Source organism: Macaca mulatta, chromosome 13 (assembly GCF_049350105.2).
Source record: "Macaca mulatta isolate MMU2019108-1 chromosome 13, T2T-MMU8v2.0, whole genome shotgun sequence".
NCBI lineage: Eukaryota > Metazoa > Chordata > Mammalia > Primates > Cercopithecidae > Macaca > Macaca mulatta.
In genome coordinates, this window is record NC_133418.1 from 82,496,549 (window position 1) to 82,519,190 (window position 22,642).

The window sequence follows — 22,642 nt, forward strand, 5'->3', positions numbered from 1 at the left end:
AACTCCTGGGCTCAAGCCATCTGCCTGCCTCGGCCTCCCAAAGTGCTGGGATTACAGGTGTGAGCCACTGTGCCCAGCCTCTCCTGCCTGCACTTCTTTTAACTACTGGTTACCTTTGCCTTTTAAAAAATGCACCAATGCTCCAGTTAAGCAATATATGATAAATGTCTTAGACATTTGGAATCTTTTGCATGCATGTTCCCTGAGGCAGCATTTTGGAGAATGACTTTGGATTTACAAGCTTTAGCTACATTTATAGGAACATCTACTAGCGTTCCATGGATTAGGGCTTTTCCCACTGTCACATTTTGATGAATTACTTACAGAGTAGACAAATTTTTTTTTTTTTAATTTAAAGAATAAAATTGTAAAATATTTTTCTTCTCAACCATGCCCTTGTTAATTCTTGCTTTCAAGAAAGCTGATGGTGTGCCCATCTACCTGAAACGAGGCCTGCCTGACCAAATGCTTTACCGGACCACCATGGCGCTGACTCTGGGAGGGACCATCTACTGCCTGATTGCCCTCTACATGGCTTCGCAGCCTAAAAACAAATGAGTTAGGCTGCAGAGGACTGGTTTGTTTTTTGGCATAAACCCTTTGAATTTCCTTTTTCATTGTTAAATTAAAATTTTTTTTTTACTTGGATGGCTTAATATTTTTGCAAGAAAAATAGGAAGATATGAAGATGATGTTTTGGTTTGTTTATGAAATGCATATGACTTGTCAGAGCTCATTCGACAGTTAAAGCCATTGTTTAAAGAAATGGTGCTTTGCTCTGTGTGCTCCTGATTTCCCTGGAGGTTCTAGATGAAGGCTGCACACAGGCTTGTTAACGTCAGTCTGTGCTGAGGACCTCAGGGACTTGAGGTGGCATTTTTGAGCACGGGGTGCAGAAGACTTTCTGGATTTGGATGTGGCTGTGGAAAGAACACAGAAGCCAAGGTCATGTGCATGAAATGAGGGGTTTGAGTTAGTCGCCTCGGGGATTTTTTCCATTTTGCAGTAAAATGTTAAATTAATGTAGCCTGCCTCTATTCGTTGGACAGTTAATTTCAAAGGGTTATTTGCCTCATCTCCTATCGTCAGTGAAATCTTATGTGTAACTGTGTGTATTTATTCCACCATGGGAACAGAGAACACCTGTTTAGTGTTGCACTTTAGACTGGTGTCTGTTTTGTTAATGCAGCTGTGCCACAAATTCTCCTTTATCTTTTAAAAATGTTATAGCTTTAAATTATGATTTATTTTGACTGTGGAATAAATACATGAATGAAACATTTTAAGTTTGAAGTTCTTCAAATGACCTTTCAGAGTAATTTCAGAACACCAGCAGCATCTTAAACCTGAGTCTAATTTCTTTCTTGTTAATTAGGCACCAGATAATCTTTACAAAATGATTCCTAAAAGTCTCATAATAGGAGTCTTAATGGCATATTGATGATTACCGTATGGTTTTTTATAAAAACCTGCCTGCCCCTTAGTGAAATGTGCCTGTAACTCACAGTTCATTTAGACACTAATTTCCTTTGCTGTCATGATTGGTAGACTTCACTTACCCTATATTAATTTTGAAAAAAGGTGGAGTTTTATTATATATAAAGGAATGGTTTGTATCTTACCATAGCACAGAACAGTGACCTCTTGCTCAGGATAAAATATGGTGATTTGAAAATACTCAGTAGTAGCTATGCAGTGATATATATATGTGTGTGTGTGTGTGTGTGTGTGTATATATCTATCTGCAAATCTAAATTTTATTCCCTGGTATTTCCCCCAAGTTTTTATTTTGAAAATTTTCAGACTACAGAAAGACTAAGCATAGTACAATATATACCTGTATATCCTTCACTTAGATCACCAGTTACCAATATATTCGCACCTTTGCTTTTTCTTGTTCTCTCACACAGGCACACACAATGCATACGTGCACACACACATAGATCTGGTTTTTGTTGAATCACTTAAGATTGTTATGGAATTATAAATCAGCCATAAATACTTTAGCAAGTATCTCCTAAGGACATGTGTTCCTTTATAACCAGAATCCAGTTGTCAGACTGATTAAAGTTAACATTTATCACAATACTATCATCTAATATATAGTTTACTTTCAAATTTCCCCAGTTGTTCTAATAATGAGTTCTTTATAGTTGTGTTTTAAAAAAAATAACAGCTTTATTGGAATATAATTTACATACTGTACAGTTCACCTAAAGTATACAATTCATTGGTTTTTACTGTATTTGGAGTTTTATAGCCACCACGAGAATCAATTTTAGAACACTTCTATCACCCTAAAAAGAAACCCTGTACCGATTAGCAATCACTTGCCTTCCCTCCCCAACTCCCACCTCCCAGCCCAAAGCAAGCACTCATCTATTTTCAGTCTCTATGGATTTGTGTTTCCTGGATATTTCATATAAATATAATCATATGATGTGTGATGTATGTGACTGGCTTCTCTCAGTGTCATGTTTTTAAGGCTTATCCATGTTGTGGCATGAATTGATACTTTATTCTTTTTTATGGCTGAATAGTATTCAGTTGAATGGATATACTGCATTTTGTTTATCTACTCATCTATGGATGGACATTTGAGTTCTTTCCACTTTGGGGATGTTATGAATAATGCTGCTGTGAGCAATAGTGAACAAATTTTTACGTGGACATACGTTTTCATTTCTCCTGGGTATCTGGAATTCCTGCATCATATGATAACTCTGTTTAACATTTTGAGGAACTGCCAGACTGTTTCCAACTCAGTTGTACCATTTAACATTCTCACCAGCAGATGCAGTTCATTTTTGTTTTTGTTTTGGGTCCAGGATCCAGCCAAGGATCATACATTGCATTTAGTTATTGTGACTTTTTTTGTTTGTTTGAGATGGAGTCTCACTCTGTCTCCAGGCTGGAGAGCAGTGGCATGACCTCGGCTCACTGCAATCTCTGCCTCCCGCGTTCAAGCAATTCTCTTGAGTCAGCCTCCCAAGTAACTAGGACTACAGGTGCACACCACCATGTCCCGCTGATTGTTTGTATTTTTAGTAGAGATGGGGTTTCACCATGTTGGCCAGGATGGTCTCGATATTCTGACCTTGTGATCCTCCCGCCTCAGCCTCCCAAAGTGCTGGGATTACAGGCGTGGGCCACCGCGCCTGGCATGTTGTGACTCTTCAGTCTCTTTTTATCCAGAATAGTCAGTCCCCAGTGCCCTTCCTAATAGTGACCTATATGAAGAGTCCAGGTCAGTTGTTTTGTAGGACATTCCTCAACTTGGATTTGTCGGATTGTCTCATTGTGGCTTCAGGTTAAACATTTTTGTCAGGAGTTCTTTATAGGTGATACGGTGTCCTCATTATGTCAAGTGGTACTTGATACCAGCTTGTCCCATTATTGGTGATTTGAAGTTGTGTCTGCCAGATTTCTCCCTTGTCAAGTTGATACCCTTTCCCCTTTGCAATTAATAAGTAGCCTGAGGGGTGATATTTGAGACTGGGAATATCGTCTCCTCAGCAGTTTGCATTCTCTGTTCGCTGGTCATTCTTGACTGAATTATTACTAAGGTGGTTGTAAAGTGATTTTTTCTGTTGTCATTCCTTCTACATTTTTGATATTTCTTCTTTGAAGATGAGCCTTTAAAGAAATATGACTGAATTTCCTAATTTGATGTATAATAAGCACCTCTGCCATTATTCATTTCGATGCTGAAATGTGGCTTCTGTGTTCTATGAGCATCTCCTATTAGTCTTTGATCACCTCCCTACTTTGTGACAGACAAGATGGCTTCCACGCTGACCTTGTGTTTTCCTTACCTCAGTTTCCTCTGTTTATTATCAGGTATATTCTATGAATTTATATACACGCTTTTTCTTTCTTTTTTTTGAGATGGAGTTTTGCTCTTGTTGCCAGGCTGGAGTGTAATGGCATCATCTCAGCTCAACACAACTTCTGCTTCCTGGGTTCAAGCAATTCTTCTGCCTCAGCCTCCCGAGTAGCTGGGATTACTGGCATGCGCCACCACAACCGGCTAATTTTGTATTTTTAGTAGAGACGGGGTTTCTCTGGGTTGGTCAGGCTGGTCTTGAACTCCTGACCTCAGGTGGTCCACCTGCCTTGGCGTCCCAAAGTGTTGGGATGACAGGTGTGAGCTGCCATGCCCGGCGACGCATTTTCTTCGCCTGTTTTATTTTTGCCTCAATGGTAGTTCGTATACCTTCCAAATCTCACTTGTAGCTTAGAGATTGTTCTGTTTCATTTTTCTACATTGGATTTTATTTTATGAATGTACCATAGTTTAGTCTGTTTTTGAAGGGTATTCAGTTTCACATTTTTTGCTTTTATAAATCTGACTTGAATGCATCATCTTGAGCTGTCATTTAACACAATGTTGGCTATATTTCTAGGACCATTTCTAGACGTGAGATTTAGTGGGTGAGGGGGATGTGCGTTTTCCAATTTCAGTAGTGCTAATTACTAAAAAAATTTGGTGCTGGTTGACATTCCTATCTAGCAGCGTTGAGAGTGCCTGTTTCTCTTCACCTTTGTCTACATAAAATATTACCAAACTTTGTGATCTTTGCCAATCCTCTAAGTGATAACATTTCTTTGTGGTTTAAATTGCCTCACTAGGCGGGGCGCCATGACTCACACCTATAATCCCAGCATGCTGGGAGGCTGGGGCGGCAGACCACTTCAGCTCAGGAGTTCAAGACCAGCCTGGGCAACACGATGAAGCGTCTCTACAAAAATACAAAAAGGGCTGAGGCAGGAGAATCGCCTGAGCCGAGGAGGTCAAGGCTGCAGTGAGCTGAGATTGTGCCCCTGCATTTCAGCCTGGGTGACAGGGCAAGAACCAGTCTCTAAAGAATTAAAAAAAAAAAGGTATTCTAGAGATAAATGGGCAAAGTACATGAATAGATAGCTCATAAAAAAAGGAAATACAACTTACCTTTAAAAAGAATAAAACATTTTTAAAAAAAAGATACTCAGCATCACTCATTATAATAAAAAGGTAATTTCATTTTTCTTTTTTTGAGACAGGGTCTCACTCTGTCACCCAGACTGGAGTGCAGTGGCTCGGTATTGGCTCACTGTAGTCTTGACTCCCTGGGCTCAAGTGATCCACCTCACCCTCCTACGTAGTGGGTCTGTAGGCGCTGCTGCAACATGCTTTTGGTAGAGACGAGGTCTTGTTGCTGTGTTGCCCAGGCTGGTCTTGAACTCCTGGCCTCAAGCAGTCCTCCTGCCCTAGCCTCCCAAAGTGTTGGGATTACAGATGTGAGCCACTTGCCTGGCCCAGAGTACTCACTGATAATGCTGAATGTATTGGTCTATTGGGCTGACTTCCTTAGGGATAGTCTCTAGTGACTCCTGTCTGAGCCAAACCTCTTCTGATTGCAAGTTCCAGAAGTTCATTAAATCCAGCTGATACAGAAAGGGAGATTTTTCAGAACCTGAGTGAAGCTGGGCCTCACAAGGACTGCCTTTGGGTCCAAGGCAGCTGTCCTTTCTGTCACTCTCTTGATTATGCAGCTGTTTAATTCTGTTTCTGCAGACCAGCTTTCTCTATTTCTCACTGGATTTGGAAGGAAATGGTTGTCCAGCTGCTGGCAACATGCCCTAAATTCCAGGAGAGAGAGAATGTTATTGTCCCATTTGGGTGAGGTGTCCCCCACTGGGCCAGTCAGCTGTTTGGTGCCAGGCTGTGGGGGCAGATGCAGGCAAGAAGTCTGGGCTGTCCTATTCTTGGATGTTAATTGACATCCAAGATGTCAATTCGCTGTATTCTCAGAGTTAGGATTCGCTGTATTCTCAGAGTTAGGATTATGCCTTCTAAGCACATTACCCTGAACCCTTGCCAGGTTGGTTTGTTTACTCAGAGGCAGAGCCTCCTCCCTCTCACCAGCTCGTCTCTTCTCAGTGCTGTCTAGATGAGATGCTGTTAATGCAGGGTCTTCCCTCTACTCACCTCCTCCAGGCCATGCAGTTAGGCTGCGATGCTGAGTAAATGCAGTCCTACTCTTCACAACAGTGCTCTGGGTTCACATGACCCTGGGGGTATGAAGACTTCCTGGGGTACCCACACAAGGATAGTTTAAGGGAATTATTTTAAGTCATCCTCTATTACACCTCCTAAAATTAAGCTGCTGCAGAGCACACCTGGCTTAAGGGGGTCCTGTATGATGATCTTTCACTCTGAACGGAAGGCAGACCCTCAGCCATTCTTGTCCCACCAAGGGGTGTTGCCCTGGAGAGTGAAAACCATCCCTGGGGCAACGTGGGAATAAGTGCAAATATTGGTAACATTGAGGAAGTGTGTGACTCTAATGACTGACATTTTTTTTTTCGCAATTTAGAGGTTTTTAACAAAACTGGAGGAGCCAACTAAGTTGTCATTTGATCATTACAAATAATTTTGTTTTTGTTTTTGTTTTCGTTTTGAGACAGAGCTTCGCTTTTGTCACCCAGGCTGAAGTGCAGTGGTGCGTTCTCATCTCACTGCAACCTCCGCCTCCCTGCAACCTCCGCCTCCCAGGTTCAAGCGATTCTCCTGCTTCAGCCTCCCGAGTAGCTGGGATTACAGGTGTGTGCCACTATACCTGTTTAATTTTTGTATTTTTAATAGAGACAGGGTTTCTCCATGTTGGTCAGGCTGGTCTCGAACTCCTGACCTCAGGTGATATACCTGTCTCAGCCTCCCAAAGTGCTAGGACTACAAGTGTGAGCCACCATGCCCGACCTAAAAATAATTTTGATAATAGATCACCACATGACTTTCAGTTATAACTCAGGAGAAACTTCATTCCCTTCTGTTTATGAAAACAAGGTTTTTGAGTGCTTATATCTGTAAAAATAAAAATGGGAATGGAATTTCTGTTGAAATTATCTTATTTTAATAGTAAGCAAGATTTATCCATTTAAATCTGAACCAGCTCGCTCCCTCTAATTGTGACGCATTCTTTTTGTTTTGAGACGGAGCCTTGCTCTGTCGCCCAGGCTGGAGTGCAGTGGCGCAATCTTGGCTCACTGCAAGCTTCGCCTCCTGGGTTCAGGCCATTCTCCTGCCTCAGCCTCCCGAGTAGCTGGGACTACGGGTGTCCGCCACCATGCGGCTAAGTTTTTGTATTTTTAGTAGAGATAGGGTTTCACCACCTTAGCCGGGATGGTCTCCATCTCCTGACCTTACAGGCGTGAGCCACCGCGCCGGGCCTGCAGTACATTCTAAGACAGATTTTCTCATACTTTGTTTTGGTCAAATATGTACTAACAGTAATTGTAATAATTCAATCTAGAATAAAAATATTTCTAACACTTAGAGTTTATGGTCACAGGAAATTTAAACAAATTTCAATTTTAGAGTGTTACAGAGAATTATGCATGAGCAAAAGGAGACTTTCATTCCTAAAGCTGTATGAGGGTAAATTTTAGGGGTAATGTTGTGGGTATGGGAGTGGAATGGAAATATGCGTAGAAGCAGAGGTATCTGACTGTTGTATAGATGTGTATTTTTAACCAGATGAAGGTGGGTGTCCAACTGAGTGGAATTTACATCCCATTGGATGCCTTTAGAAGTGATTTAATAATTTAGCTAATATTTTTAACAATAGAAACCATACTTTTTGCAACTACTTAAATTTAAGATGAAAAATGTTAGGTATTAAGCTTAGATATGCATCGATGTAAATTTTTTTTAGGTACACAAGGGTAAGAAGGGTTGAACCTGGCTACTTTACACTTGTCCTTGTGAAGCAGTGCCTACTTATCCCTCGCTTTGCTCTGTCAGCCAGGTTCCCTTTCGGGGTCTGACTAGCTTTCCCTCTCCTCCTCGGCCCCTTCATCCAGGGTGACTTTGCTGTGAAGCTGCTGGGTGAGGTGAAGGTTGCTGTGACTTTGATAACACTGGCCAGCTTTGGTTTATTTATCTGCTTTTTTCTTCCCTTCATGTGTGTGGCCTTGGGCAGGCTCCCCTGCTTGTCTGACTCTGAGGTCTGTTCATCCCCACATCTTCCTTCTGATTTTCCTCATAGTCAAAAGCTTTGTAAACTTCTCACTTTCTGTCGCATTCGTCTTCAATAGCTAGAGGTTATACCTGGGGCTATAAAAATTGGTTGCTGAGAAATTCTGATACTGGCTGGTCCCAGTGATTTAATACATCCATTTGACATTTTAACTCCACACCTCCTAAGTTGGGTCACTATTTAGTACCACAAACTGCCTATGTCGGGTTGGCTGAGAAGCGGTGCTCCGTCCTTAGCGCTCCTCTTGTTGGGTTCATTGGCCGGTATCTTTGGCTCCTCAAGGACTCCCTAACCCACCGTCTTCAAGGAGTCGCATTAATTCTCTGTTATTCTGGACATTTAATTAGTGTGCAGAAGCACACACTATTCGGTGCTGGATCCTCAGAGATGAATCATGCTTAGGGTCATGTTCAGGGTGTCTCTCCACTTCTTAGGGTTGATAGACCACGTGGCTAGCAAATGACCTTGTTATTGAGGAATTCTGCAGTTATCCTTCACCGGTTCTGATCTGGAAGCTCTGTGTGACTGGCGGGGTTTGGTGGCTTTAGAGGAGGCTGCCCGGGTGTGTGTGGTGGAGGGAAGCCTGGCTGTGGCTGCTGTTCTGGGAACCCATGTCATCCCTTGGTGGTAGCAGGTCAGGCCCTGTAGCCTGGAGGGCAGCAGCAGCTGAATCTCGCTCTCATGACGTGAACAAGAGCAGTGAAGGTGGCTCAGCACCTCCAGAGGTAGGAGGGGCGTGGGACAATCACTTGCAGTCTCCTCTGCCATCAGCCACTGTCACTTGCATAAGCTGGAATCAGGCCTCCTGACCTCTGGGGCTCCACGGTGCCCGGGTGTGGTGCTGCTGCAGGATGTGTTGGGATGGGCAGGTGGGGACCTGGGTGCTGCCTGCTCAGGGTCCCAAGGCTGCTGGAGCTGACTTCCCGGGGGAGTCAGCTCCCGAAACGGGGCCCGGTGAATGGTCAGGAAGAGCATTCTTTAGGTCGTATTTTTTTCCTTGAGTTCTGACACAGCCCTCCTGGGACATCCTGCCTTCTCTTGTTCCAACTTCATCTATGACATAGATTAGTCATGGTCACATGGCTGTACCTCAGGGCCAAAGCACAGGTCTCTACGATGCCTAACATGTACTAGCCAGATTGGAATCTTTGCTGACTCCAAATATCACATTCCAAGCTGCCCCAGGCTGTGAGAAATGGTGGTGTTGCCTCCCAGTTGGTAGAGAAGGTTTTAGGAAGAAGCCTTGGAAGGGCTGTACAGTAAAGCAGACGGAGTTAGGGACCTGGGTTTTCCAAGGCAGGGAAGGAGAGGCTGAGGCTGTGTGGGCTGTACCTGGTGCCTGCCTGAAGGGCCAAGGAAGTAAGTGGGTACACAAATTGGGGTGGTTTCTGAGGGCATCTTGCCAGGCAGAGAGCTCAAGTCCCTCATCTCAGCTCTCCTAGGGAGAGGGGGAGAGCAGGGAAGGGCAGCTAGGCTAGGGTGGAAGAGGCAGGCTCTCCTGGTCCAGGATTCCAGCTGTACCAGGCTTAGGCTTCAGTTGTGAGTGTGCAGCCCTGAGCTCAAGCATGGAGGCGGCGTGGTTGCTCAGCTCAGCCTCTCGTCGGAAGGCCTGGTACCAGTTCCGGAAGTGCCTCACCACTAGAGAGGGTGGGGAAGGTCAGATGCTCCAGAATCAGTTCATACCTGGGAGGCTCTAAGCCCATCTTCCCCTCCCGCATGCCCCCTGCTTAGGCCACAAAGCCTCTACGTTATGCGGCAGATTAATTTGAAAATTGAATTGCAGCTGAATGAGTTGATGTCTTCAAAGTTCAGTGGTGTTTGATTAGAGCCATCCAGAGACTAGATTTGCTCCCAGGAAATGGTTCTGACCAAATAATTAAAGTGAATAAAGGTTAGATTTGTGTTTCTGGCCAAATCTGTGTTGCATTCAGCATCTCCAAAACATGAATTTCATTAACGGTTCATGAACTAGCATTAAATTACTTTCAATTAGTTGTCATTCTAATTAAAGTTGAGTTACACAGAGCAGCCTTTGTTTATACTTGGTGGCTGTTCCCTTGCCTTCTCTGGAACTAAGTCCTCTTGATCAAATGGTCATTTGGAAAGTTGGTTTTATAACTTTGTGTCCCCCCACCCATCACTCTGAGTCAGGACCTGTTCCTCGAGCTGAAGGATGTGGGTGCTCACTGCATCAGGAAGGCTTAGGGAGCACTGCTGGCTAGATTGAACCATGTGACTTGCAAAAAGCAATCTCATGGCTGTGGGAGAGGAAGTTAAGGAGTGTTTAAGGTAGGCCCCCCAGCCCAGGCAAGCTTGGGCAGGCCTTGGCGTGCCAAGTGAGGCATGGTCTGCCCAGGTGGGACTTGGGCAGGTTGGGAGGGAGGTGTGCTGCCCCTGCGACGTCATGACCTAGCTTATTCTGAGTCTTTATGCCTTGGGTATGGGTGGCCTTGCTCCTGCCAAGGGGTAGATCTGAGTCCTCATCAGGGCCTGTCTGCAGCCTCAGTCTCCTGAGAGCCAGCATTCCACGCTCCTGTCTAGTGGCCACAGCAGGAGGGGCTGAGGAAGGACTGAAATCAACCACTGTGTCCCCCTGCAGGACTCACCCATAACTTGTCATCCAGCATATTTTTTCTGTTTTCTCCATTGATTATGGATGTGACACGTTATAACCAAGACAGAATCTCTAAGCCAGTGTGGGATTCTGCAGGGTGGGGTACTTCAGGCCCTTCAAACCCAGGATGCCAGAGGTGAGCTCGCTTTCTTTGGCTCTAGGTCTGAACAGAGGTCAGAGGTGCCAACCACTTGTCCCACCTTTGCCATCAGTAGCCCCTGAAGCACAAATCATTCCTTCTGCAGTGTGCTGCGTAGTGGAGACACGGAGAAAGGCGACACTGCTCCTGGCCTCCTGTGCTTGCAGAATGATGAGCAGTCAGAGGGCAGCAGAGCGGCCCAGTGCAGGGCCAGGCCCTGGGAAGGCGAGAGGAGTGGCAGGGAAGCTCCCGCCGGGGCGCTGTTGAACGTGCACCTCACGTGAGTAGGTGGTTTCCACCAGAGGACATGGGGAAGGCACGCACTGAGGTGTGAGGGCATCTCGGGTGCGCCTGGGGAGTTGGGGAGAAGAGAGGAAAGGCAGGATCCAGGATGAGAGTAAGAGGCTTAGGCCTTCTGGAGTACCTTCCTGGGGCTGGGCCTGAGAACCGGACTCTGACTGGTGAGCAGGGGTGTGTCGGGGCTAACCACCCGATCCAGCAGGGATGTTTTTGTGTTGGTTTGGTGCTTTTGAACCTAATGGAGAGGAAGAAGACTCACAACAATTGATAATTAAGAGTTGTTATGAGAGCTGATGGGGGCCGAGGACACGAGAGGAAGGAATGGATCCCAAGGGTGCAAGGAAGGCAGAGTGAACCCAGCGTGACAACTGCCCATCCCAGTAGAGGGGAGGAGGCCTCTGGGGTACCCCCAGGATGGTGCAGCTTGGCTTCTGGGTGAGTGGGGAGGGGAGTACAGAACCTAGGGGTAGACAAGCAGGCATGTTTCTGTGGAGAACGTGGGTTGCCTGCGGGTCCTCTAGGTGAGGAATCCCATAGATTCGGCCTGGGGGAGAAGGTGAGGGATCTGGACTGGAGTTAAAACTCGAGACCGAATATACAGGTGGCTGCGGAAACCAGGGGATGTCTGCGACATTGTTCAGAGGGTTGTGTGGGAGTGAGGAAATAGAAGGGGGGATAACCAAGACTGAACAAGGTGGGTGGAGAGGAAGAGAGCAGCGAGGCTCATGGAGTGTGTGAACAGAGGAAGGCGGACACGACAGAGAGCACACTTCGCGTTCTGTTCGTGTAAAAGCCAAAACCGAACCAAAGTCTTCGGTGGTGACAGGAGGTCAGAATCGAGGCCGCCCTGTGGGAGTCCCTGACAGGAGCAGGTCCCAGGCCGACTTCTGAGTGCTGGCAGCATCCCAGGTCTTCCTCCAGGGATGGCTGTGTGGGTGTATACGTGTGCACGATGCACTGAGATTTTGCACTTTATTGGAAGTAATAAATTTTAAAAGTGTTAAAAATAAGAAAGGAGGAAAGCAAGGAAGGAGGGAGGGATAAAGGGAGGGAGGAAGGGCAGGAGGGAAGAAAGAAACCAGGAGGAATGGTGGCAGGAGAGGAGGTGGTTTCGAGGACGAGGATGACGGCCAGTGTCGCTCACACGCCTGGAGCTGAAGCCACTGCGCCGGCTCTGGAGAGGCCTGTGGCCTTGGAGGCTGCCCCGCAGTCCTCTGGGTTCACCACTGGTGTGTGTCCCTCACGCTTTGAGTGAGTGGTGTGGAATGGACCCTAGCGTTAAATCAGGACATGGAGGAGCAAGAGCCGCTGGGGGATCCCGTGCCCGAGAAACCCCTCAGCTCCTGGCGGTGCCAACGGCCGCGTCTGTGCTTTCCTGAGTGCCCTCCCTGGCAAATCTTTGTGTTTAAACCTGATAATGTTTAATAAAAAAAATGTAATTACTAACATTTGATTAAAAAAAACTTCCTTCTATTTTAATGTGAGAGTTTCCCATGGAAACCACTTCAGCTTTGGCGTGGCGAACGGCAGCTTTATTAACGGAGCCATCTGCAGGCTTTCCTCACAATCTGTCGCGTTGCCCATGGCTTCCAGTGCAAACACCGGTGATTGTGATGCAGGCTCCAGCCAGTGCTCAGAGGGGACGGCCTTAACGGCGCTCTGATGCGGGGACAGCTCATCTCTCGTTCTCTTATGTGCAGAGCTCGCCAGGACGTCTCTTCCCTTTGGACTGGGTGTGGGCAAGGCCTTCATCCTCTCTTTTTCCTTTCTAGACCTAGGAGATGGTACCTCTTCTGCACAGAGAGCACCTAAACTCACCTCCACTCCCTGGAAAATGCTTTCAGGAGGCAGTAATTCTCCCCCGTGAGTGAAAACTGTTTCCTGAGGCCTTCTGCACCGTAGCCAGAGGTTAGAGCCCTGCTGTCAGATTCCTCACTGGCCCTCCGACAGGCTGCCTGCCAGGTGGGGATGGAGTTGGATCACACCAAGGCTCCAGGGTCTTGGGGAGGGCTGAATCCTGTCTGGGGGATTCTTGGCTCCGCTCAGAGTTAATCATCTTCTCCATGGAAATGTCCAAGCCTGGCAAACATTTCTGCTAGTGATTCTGGTGAGGAGATGTTCACGGGCAGCACAGGGCAGGCCACATTAACACAGATCTTGCCGACAGAGCCAGGACCTGTCGCTCTCGGAGAAAGCCTGGTCACCTCATCTCAGTTCGGGAGCAGTCTTGAGAGGGCTCTGCTGAAGAAAGTGAAATTCTGCTCTTCCTTTCCATTTGATTAATTCTGAATAAGGGAAGCTGATTCAGCCCAGACACCCGAGGAAAGGCGGAGGCTGGATGGCTTCAGGAGAGGGCATCTGAGGAGGAGTGAGTACCAACGATACATCAACCAGAAGCAAAACAAGGAGGGAGAAGGGGTGCTGTGGCCCCCGCGGTCGGGGGAGAAACACGGAAAGGCTGTCTCCGCCTTGCATGCGTGCCAGGAGCATGGGGAGCAGCATTATGGATCAACCAACCGTCATCAGAGGGGCAGACCAGAAGATGAATTCTTAGTGCTCCCTGGTCTTCTTATCCCTGTGGTCCCAGACGCTGAGCTTCACAGTCATACCCCAGACTGACCCTCCCCTGCCTAGGCTTCCCTCATGGCCACACCGTGCTAGGAGTTCTCCCGCAGGGACCTGTGATAGCAAAGTGGGCGCTAGAAAGCCTGTGGGCACCCCGCGGTCCCACGGTCCGCACTGCCCCCTCTGACCTGTTGGGGGAGCACTGCAGGTGCACAGGTGCAGGGAGAGTTTCAAAAGGCTTTGTGGTAGTAGGGCTTATTTTCTTCTCCATATTGCCTTCAAAAGCATAAAAAGAAGGTAAAGTTTCTACATCATTATGTAAATTTTTTGAGACAGGAAGTTGCAAAAATAGTAGAGTCCCATGAACCCTTCCCTCTGCTTCCCCCAGTGGTGACATCTTATGTAACTATAATGAGACCAGGAAAGTGACATTGGAAGGACACAGCAGTCCAGACTACAGGCTTCCTTGTTTCCAGCAGTTCTGTGTACACTCTGTGGAATCCGACCCCACATGTAGACTCATGTGGCGGCCACCCTACCCATCGCTACCGCAGAGGAATCCCCTTGTGCCGCCCCTTTGTAGTTGCCTCCTCTCCCTTCCAGCCCTGTCCCCTGAAGTCACTAGTGTGTTCTCTGTCTCTGTAGTTTTGTCATTTCAAGAGTGGTGTATCAATGGGATGCAGTTTGTAAACTTTTGAGATGGGCTGTTTGTCACTGGTGCTCCTGCCCGTGAGCACCATCGCGTGTGCATGTGTCCACAGCCCTTTTTCTTGCTAAGTAGTATTCCACTGTGTGGGCTGCACGTCACTTGGTTTTTCTGTGAAGATTCCAAGTGGCAACATCACTTTTTAAATATTGAGATTCAGCCTTTTGGAGTGTTGATTCTAGAATTTAAGCAATGGGTAGATGGTTTCAGTAGGTGACCAATCCAAGATTCCTTAGGAATAATTTACTTTGTACATTTTCCATTATACATTATAGCATCTAGTTACAATTTTCTAATTTTGAGGGAACGTGACTTTGCTCTAAACCAGTTCCAAAATATACAAAGTTTGTTTTTACAACCTTTCTAGAGTGTATGCTCCATGAGGGCAGGGGCTACTCTTTCTCATTTTGGGATTCCTTGCTGAGCCCCACACAGTTCCTTGCCCTAGGCAGGTTCTTAATATATATATCTGATGAATGGGTGCCTCCTTTAGATCCTCAGTTCCACACAAACTCCCCAGGATTCACACTGGCTGCCACTTTGAAGGTGGTAGCAACACAATGCGTGTTTCTTGCAGAGAGACTAAATTCTGTAGAAGAGGAGCTGCTGTAAGGCATCTGACTTACATTTGTCAATTGAAACAGAGCTCTACGGTGACGGCTCCAGCTTCTGGTTTCCCTGCTTCTAACCAGGTTATCAAGTCATGCCAACCCAGTGTCGGCCAAACGGGCATCACTGTTGACAGTGGCAGGCTCCGGAGTCTCCTGTGATCTTTCCTAGGAGGCACAAGGGCTTGGTTACTGTGATCAGTCAAGCATGGGATGGGATGACCAGGCTTTGCATATTAGGAAATTCCTTTTCCTCCCTGAGGCCCTTTCCCTTTCGTCGGGCACTCACTTTCTTCTCAGTGCTTTCAGTGAGATCTGATGAAAGGACACCCTGTCAGGAGTCGATGTCGGCCTCTGGAATCGATTTTGTTGAATCCCACTGAGATAGTCATCATCAGCAGTGGTCCATATTCATTTGTCAGTGGATGGCTCCTCAGGAAAATCTATTTTCAGGCCTACAGGATTATGTTGCTAAAAGGGAGAAGAGACGGAAGATCAAAGTTCTATGGCTGAGCATGGAGTTGGCCCAACCTCCCAACACTTGCAAGTGAGCGATGGGGAACGAGGACGAAGTGGAAAAAGCACTTGGCCAATGATGGAGAGAAGCTGCCACGCTGAGCTCAGTGAAATGGAAATTGCCCAAAGCCTGGAAAATAAGGTAGTGGTGTCTTCACACCAGTAGGTTTAAATTGAACATTGGGGAGTAAGGACTTGTGTGCCCAAGGTCAGAGAAGGCAAGAAGAGCAGGCATTTGCTGGCAGCAGGTGCCACAGTGAACCAGCCTGGCGGCTCCTCTGCCCCATGCTATGGTTGTAGGGATAGCAGGGAAGGATTTGTGCATAAGCCCCCCTTCAACTCTGACACGATTCAGAGTCCAAAGCCTCATCATCACCTTCTCTTCTGCCAGTCTTAAATTCTTCTATTGGAAGTTTAACCGATTTCATTCTTACTAACAACCATTGTTATTTTACAGTGCATATAACCTACAGCAGATGAGCATGGCAGCTGGCTGCGCGGACTCTGGAGGTGGGAGTACCTGGCTTCAACTCATAGCTCAGCCAATCGGCTTCTCTGTACCTCAAGTTTCTTCATCTGTGAAATGGAGATAATGGAATTTAGTATTTTGAAAAGATTGAGTTAATACATGTTAAACACATGAAGTGTTAACTATTTTCATTGAATAGCATTTAGTCATGGGGCTGGACCATATTTTAATCATTGAGCACCTTGCTTTTATTTCAGCCTACTTCTTCATGTTTTTGTCCTTTGAGACATAGAAGTGGTGCCCTATAGGTTTTCTACCAGATTTCTGAATTGTTAAGTTGTTTATTTTCAAGTTAAGGATGCTTTTTGAAAAACTGCATTCTGGCCAGGTGCAGTGGCTCACGCCTGTAATCCCAGCACTTTGGGAGGCCGAGGCGGGCGGATCACGAGGTCAGATCGAGACCATCCTGACTAACACAGTGAAACCCCATCTCTACTAAAAATACAAACAAAACAAAACAAAACAAAACTGCATTCTATTATCACATTTTAAATTTTTTTACTTATTTTTTTTTTGAGACACAGTCTCGCTGTGTTGCCCAGGCTCATGTGCAGTGGCGTGATCTCAGTTCACTGCAACCTCCCGCCTCCCAGGTTCAAGCGATTCTCATGCCTCAGCCTCCCAAGTAGCTGGGACTACAGGTGTGCGCCATGAGGTCTAGCTAATTTTTGTATTTTTAGTAGAGATGAGGTTTCACCATTTTGGCCAGGCTGGTCTGGAACTCCTGATGTCAAGTGATCTGCCTGCCTCTGTCTCCCAAGTTGCTGAGATTACAGGCATGAGCCACCGCGCCTGGCCTATTATCACACTTTAAAAATTAAAATAATTGCTTATGAAATATCTAGTCGTCACAATGCCCCAATTGTCTTAATGTTTTCTACCATTCGTTTGAATCAGAATCCAACAAGGCTCATGGTGGATGTTTAAATACTGATGCTTTGTCATATGCAGGGGAGAGGATGTGGGAACAACTGTTTGACCTTTAAGAGCGTACATCAGGCCTGGAGCGGTGGCTCACACCCGTAATCCAGCACTTTGAGAGGCCGAGGCAGGCGGATCACCTGAGGTTGGGAGTTCAAGACTAGCTTGGCCAATAAAGTGAAACCCTCTCTCTACTAAAAATACAAATAAAATTAGTCGGGCATGGTGGCGCACAGCCGTAATCCCAGCTAGCTACTTGGGAGGCTGAGGCAGGAGAATTACTTGAACCCAGGAGGCAGACGTTGCAATGAGCTAAAATTGTGTCATTGCACTCCAGCCTGGACAACAGAGCGAGACTCTGTCTCTAAATAAATAAATAAAAATAAAAGCATACATCAGCATCTAGTAATGAATGTGGTCCTGTTTGGATTGGCAAATTCTTTAAAAGTGGTCAGTTCAGGCCGGGCGCGGTGGCTCAAGCCTGTAATCCCAGCACTTTGGGAGGCCGAGACGGGCGGATCACGAGGTCAGGAGATCGAGACCATCCTGGCTAACACGGTGAAACCCCGTCTCTACTAAAAAAAGTACAAAAAACTAGCCGGGCGTGGTGGCGGCGCCTGTAGTCCCAGCTACTCGGGAGGCTGAGGCAGGAGAATGGCGAAAACCCGGGAGGCGGAGCTTGCAGTGAGCTGAGATCCGGCCATTGTACTCCAGCCTGGGCGACAGAGCGAGACTCCCTCTCAAAAAAAAAAAAAAAAAAAAGTGGTCAGTTCAGTAAGCCATGGTCTCCTGAGGATATCACCCATGAAGAGATAGTGGATAAAGAAATGAAACAGGCTGACCTTCCCAGGAGACAAACTTTTCTATTTGTTCTTCCTTTTCCTTTGTCTAGGAAATGTTTTATTTTTGAGATAGTGTCTCCTCTGTTGCCCAGGCTGGAGTGCAGTGGCACGATCTCTACTCACTGCAACCTCACCTCCTGGGTTCAAGCGATTTTCCCACCTCAGCCTCCCTAGTAACTGGGACTACAGGTGCACACCACACCTGGAATTTTTGTGTGTGTGTGTGTGTGTGTTTTTGGTAGAGACGAGGTTTCACCATGTTGCCCAGGCTGGTCTTGAACTCCTGGGCTCCAGTGATCCACCTGCCTCAGCCTCCCAAAGTGCTGGGATTACAGGTGTCAGCTACTGCGCCTAGCTGGAAATGTCTTCTTTACATCAAAGCTTTTAAGGCTATTATCAGGATCTATTAATGAAGGGAAGGTAGAGCAGAAATTCAAGTTTCTTTTGGAAAGGTGAACCAATCACCACAAAATGACTAACATTACATGAGTCCCTGTGAGGAGAGGAGCTGCCCCTTCACAAGGAGATGCACCTGTTTTTTGTTTGGGAAACATACCTACAGACCATTCTGTTTCTGTGGCTGCTGGAGACTCCGGTCGTGGGCATCTTTGACAAAGGGACTTTTCCAGCATGGTGGGCGGCAGTGCTGGTGATGCAGATGTGCAGCATTGCTGTGCTGTGGACTCACCTGCTCCCAGACTGAGGACCGAGACTGACACAGACTCTCTTCTGTTTCCCTCATCTCCTTTCCAAAGTCTATGAATCTACCCTGGTCCTTTCCTTCTGTGTCTAATGAATGTCTTTCTCCTACTTGGTGGAGGAAGTACAGATTTTGAAGTTCTAGAACACAAAGTCTCAGCATGGCTATGATCTAAACGAACATGGGCTGGTTACTAAACCTCCCAAACTAATTTCCTCATCTATAGTCACCTCCCCTGTATCCCTGAGCACCTGGGTGTTGGGGGATGTTGGGTCCACAGTAGGTGTTCCTCCAGAAGCAGCTCTTCTTGGTCCATATCCTGCCCATCTGCTCTTCAGCCTTCTTGGTCCTAAAAACATGTACTTGTCCTTTGTCCTTTATTTCCAGCTTTAAGCTTCTAGAAGTTACACTGATACAATACCTCACTGTGCCCAAAATCTAATTCATCATTTCTCCATAGGTAAGTTTTGGATTTTCTTACTTTTAAAGAAAAATCACATTGTTGAGTGGGTTTGTTTTGGTGCCCACCAGCCATTCTGTCTCAGAATCAGTGAAAATGGAACTCCTATCCCAGGATAGCCTCTCGTGGGTTAGTATATGTAAGTGGCTGTGGATATTCAGTCAACCAGGGGCAAGTAAGGCAATAATGAAAACCTCATCATGTCTATGATTGTAAAACTGGGGAATGTTTGGAATACTATCAACCTATTCTTCATAAAGAAAAATTTGTAGTGGCCAATTTGTGACTGTGGTATACAGAAGATCTGCGTTACTAAGCAATATGGGAGAGATGGGAGAAAGCAGAGAATGCCATGGCCTACTGAGTTCAAGTACTTCACAAAGGCTAACACTGCAAGGCAGCCTCGTTGAACGGGTAACCAAGATCATCAGGATTATCCAATATTAAACATGAGAGAAAGTGTTGACATGAAATAAATGAAAACAAAGCTATCCCCATATTCAATAGGAACATAAATCAGAAGTAATTTCCTCTAACATTATGAGATGGGAGTTTACTACTACCAGAATGATTTCATCCACAGCAGCAGCAGTAGCCCACTGATAAATATTGTCTTCTGAATTGTCCTGCCTTCTGATAACTGGATAGTCATGGAAACTAGCAGTATAAATGAAGAAAGAGTTAAGACGCACTTAGAAAGAGGAAACATTTTGATTATTTTATTTTTTAATCTTCAAAATCTTCTGCCATGAGACAGGAATGCATGATAGCAATGGCTCAACTTCTTCACATGAAACACTTGGATTCATTTTCATTCACAAGTTTTTCTAAAAACATCTACAATTTCATAACCCCACCCACTTCCAACCATTATCACAGATTTAACTGACCATTAAACAGTAGTTGCCAGCATTAAATAGCTGGAACGCTTCCTGCGTATTAGTAGTGTCTTTTGAAACTACCACCGAAGAGTATCATGATTATAAATCTCATTGTACACGGCAACCCCAAAGGTGACTGATGTTCTCAAAGAAACTCCCTGCAGATCACTGAGAGCTGTATTCCCCAGGTACCTAAAGAAATGCTCTTTCTTCTCCAAGAACTGCCTGTTCATGTCAGTATATTTCTTGCAGGGAGTATAGCACATGCTGATCTGATGGTGTAATCATCACTGCTAATAGGCAGATATATATGCCTGATACTTACTGGCGTGCTCTGATAACTATGTACAGAACATACTGAAAAAAGATGGGTTGCTTGGAATCTCTCTTCTTTTGAAGAGAACTATTTTGAGGTTTTTTAACAGTTGTAAACAAAAGGAAAGATATACAGATACCTATACACATAGAGATCTACACTGAGTATTTTCAACGTGGTGCATATCTTCTTATCTAGAGATACACACAGTGTCTCCACTCGCCCCTTCACACACGCCCACACCCTTCCATACAGCGTGTGAATATAAATGTAAATGTCCTTGGGAGTTCACTGGAGTTTTCATATTACCAAATGATGATGAAATACCTGATTTGTATTACTCCTGAGAAGATATTAGAAGGGAATGACAGTTCTGATGCACTTTGGAATGGCACAATCACGTAAACGCCTGCATACTTAAGACTTCTTAACTCATCCAAAGTTTCTAAACATGATTTGACCAAAAAAATAAAAAGTATCAAAACAATGCAGCAAGTTAAAAAATCAAAACACTTTTTTATAATCAAAGTATCAACAAATATATAGGAAATACATGTTTGTCAGCAATTACTCTTACAATAGGAAACATGTACTGAAAACCATAGCTAGCCAACAGAACTTAAAAAAAAAAAAAAAAACCTTTCCAATGCATAATACATGCATTGCCCAAAATAGTAGGATAGCCACGTTAGACTTACAAGACTTATAGCAACTCCACCAGAAAAAAAATTGCTACACAGCAAATCTGTTAAGTATGCTGTTGGTAAAAAAAAAAAAAAAAAAAAACTGCTGACTGTTATCCACATTTCTGTAAAAAAAAGAATTTGCAATTTGCTGAATATCTTATCCCTCATATAATTTGTATAAAAATTACAACAAAACCAATAAATTTCAAGCACCAATAATCTAAACTTACTGTATTTATATTTCTCCTATTATTGAGGGAACAAAGTATGATGAAGGCTTAGCTGAAATTAGCCAGGTAATTATTACAGTTTAGTTTTAAAGGCATGTGGTTTTCCTTCCATTCACTTGAATCTCAAACATTTGAGAATGTTTAGGCTAGTAAAGGACTCCTTGGAGGAATCCATCATTTCTGAGTATTGAAGGTTTTAATATACATTGAAAGCTCTTTAACAAACCAATGCTCTCTTAGTTCTAGGATAAAACAGATTTGCACACAAGAAATTAAGGGACCGTTCCTCATTATGACTGAGGAAAGGCAGCACCTCTCTAGTAGACTAAGAGCATGTCTGGACATCCACTGGTAGTGTAAGAAAACGGCATTTTTTTAAGAAGGCAACACCATTGCACTTGGCAAAACTGAAGTTTTTCTTAATTAAAAAATTTCCATTACACATTTGGGGTGAGAGGGTATCTTAGTAAGAGTACTTTTTTTTCTGGTTTCTTTTTCAGGGGGAAAAAAGTAGTACAGTCTGAGCCAGTAGATGAGTAACAGTGTTTGTGATGCCTCTGGTTGTTCCTGAAGAAAATGTTCAGATAACAAGGGGGTTTGTTTTCAAAATCAATGCAACTGCTGTTTTTGTTTCCAGTATTTACATCACACCACTTACGTACACAGTAATTTGTGAGACATCATCATCGTTTCAGTCTTCTCCTAATATTAAGTTTGGTTAATTTTCAATAAACACCAAACTAAACCTTTAAGTTGGCTGCATTTGAGAGACTGAAAATAAGACTATATTGAAGAAAACAAATCACATGGAAACCAAAATCTCAATCAACAGTGATTCTCCATCACTGCCCATCCTGTTATCTGAACTTTATCACAAAATCACATGCAGCTGAAGGAAAAGAGTAGCACTGAAGCCAGGGTGTTAGGACGAGGGCAAAGGGTCTTGCTGGTCCTCTGGAAGGGTGGCTTCGCCCTGCTTGCTTATCTCATTGGATGGCTCTTCATAAAGAGGCTCACCAAGGTCTCCGCTGCCCCCTTCACTCTCCTCCTCGCTGTGGTCTTCGCTTGGCTCCACAGTTTGTTCCAGGCTGTTCTCCAGAAGTGTGGGAGAACTGCTTATTCTACTTTCCTCTTCAGCTGTCTCATTTAAGGACTGAGAAGGAGGCGGTGTGGGAGTATCAGATTGGATGACACTTTCAGTGGAAGAGACGGGGGCTTTGGTTAGAGTAGTATCCGCTACAGTCTCATTCTGAGGCAAAGATAACTTTTCCACAAGTTTCCACTGAATGATGCTCATGTCTTTTCCACCAGTTGATATCAGGTGACTGTCGTTGTGTGTAAAACTGACGTTGGTGACATGGCTGCTGTGGGCACTGTACTTGTGGCTGGGAGCCTATATGAAATAAATCAGACAGACAGGAAAATTCAACTCGTTCTTGACAAGCCTGTTTCAGGAACGGAGGTGATACTTAAGGGGGGTAAACTCAGCTTGTGAAATGGGCAATCCAATTTAAAGCCAGAAGTCATCGAATCTCAGGAGTAAGACTAGCCGTTATTTCCTTTTATTACTACTTTACATAGGAGAAACAAAACAGAAGAATTTGACAT

At 45.1% G+C, this 22,642-nt stretch overlaps 2 protein-coding genes across 9 annotated transcripts in view; one reads left to right on the top strand and one right to left on the bottom strand.

Annotated features, from left to right (window-relative positions):
- COX7A2L (cytochrome c oxidase subunit 7A2 like) overlaps nucleotides 1-17,317 on the top strand; it is a 36,751-nt gene extending 19,434 nt beyond the window's left edge. For 3 of the 5 annotated variants that reach the window (XM_028831729.2, NM_001301704.2, XM_028831728.2), the window contains exon 3: nucleotides 418-1,278. In XM_028831729.2, the coding sequence (XP_028687562.1) occupies nucleotides 418-558 (141 nt within the window). In that variant the 3' untranslated portion in view covers nucleotides 559-1,278. Of the gene's footprint in view, nucleotides 1-417; nucleotides 1,279-15,406; nucleotides 15,612-15,926 lie in introns of those variants that run through there. The other 2 variants (XR_003721765.2, XR_013402429.1) reach the window with 1 other exon arrangement.
- Nucleotides 17,318-19,613: 2,296 nt separating this feature from the next.
- Nucleotides 19,614-22,642, bottom strand: part of EML4 (EMAP like 4) — a 161,572-nt gene continuing 158,543 nt past the window's right edge. For all 4 annotated transcript variants that reach the window (XM_015112233.3, XM_015112232.3, XM_015112231.3 and 1 more), the window contains one exon: nucleotides 19,614-22,427. In XM_015112233.3, coding sequence (XP_014967719.1) covers nucleotides 21,957-22,427 — 471 coding nt within the window. In that variant the 3' untranslated portion in view covers nucleotides 19,614-21,956. The remainder of the gene's footprint in view (nucleotides 22,428-22,642) is intronic.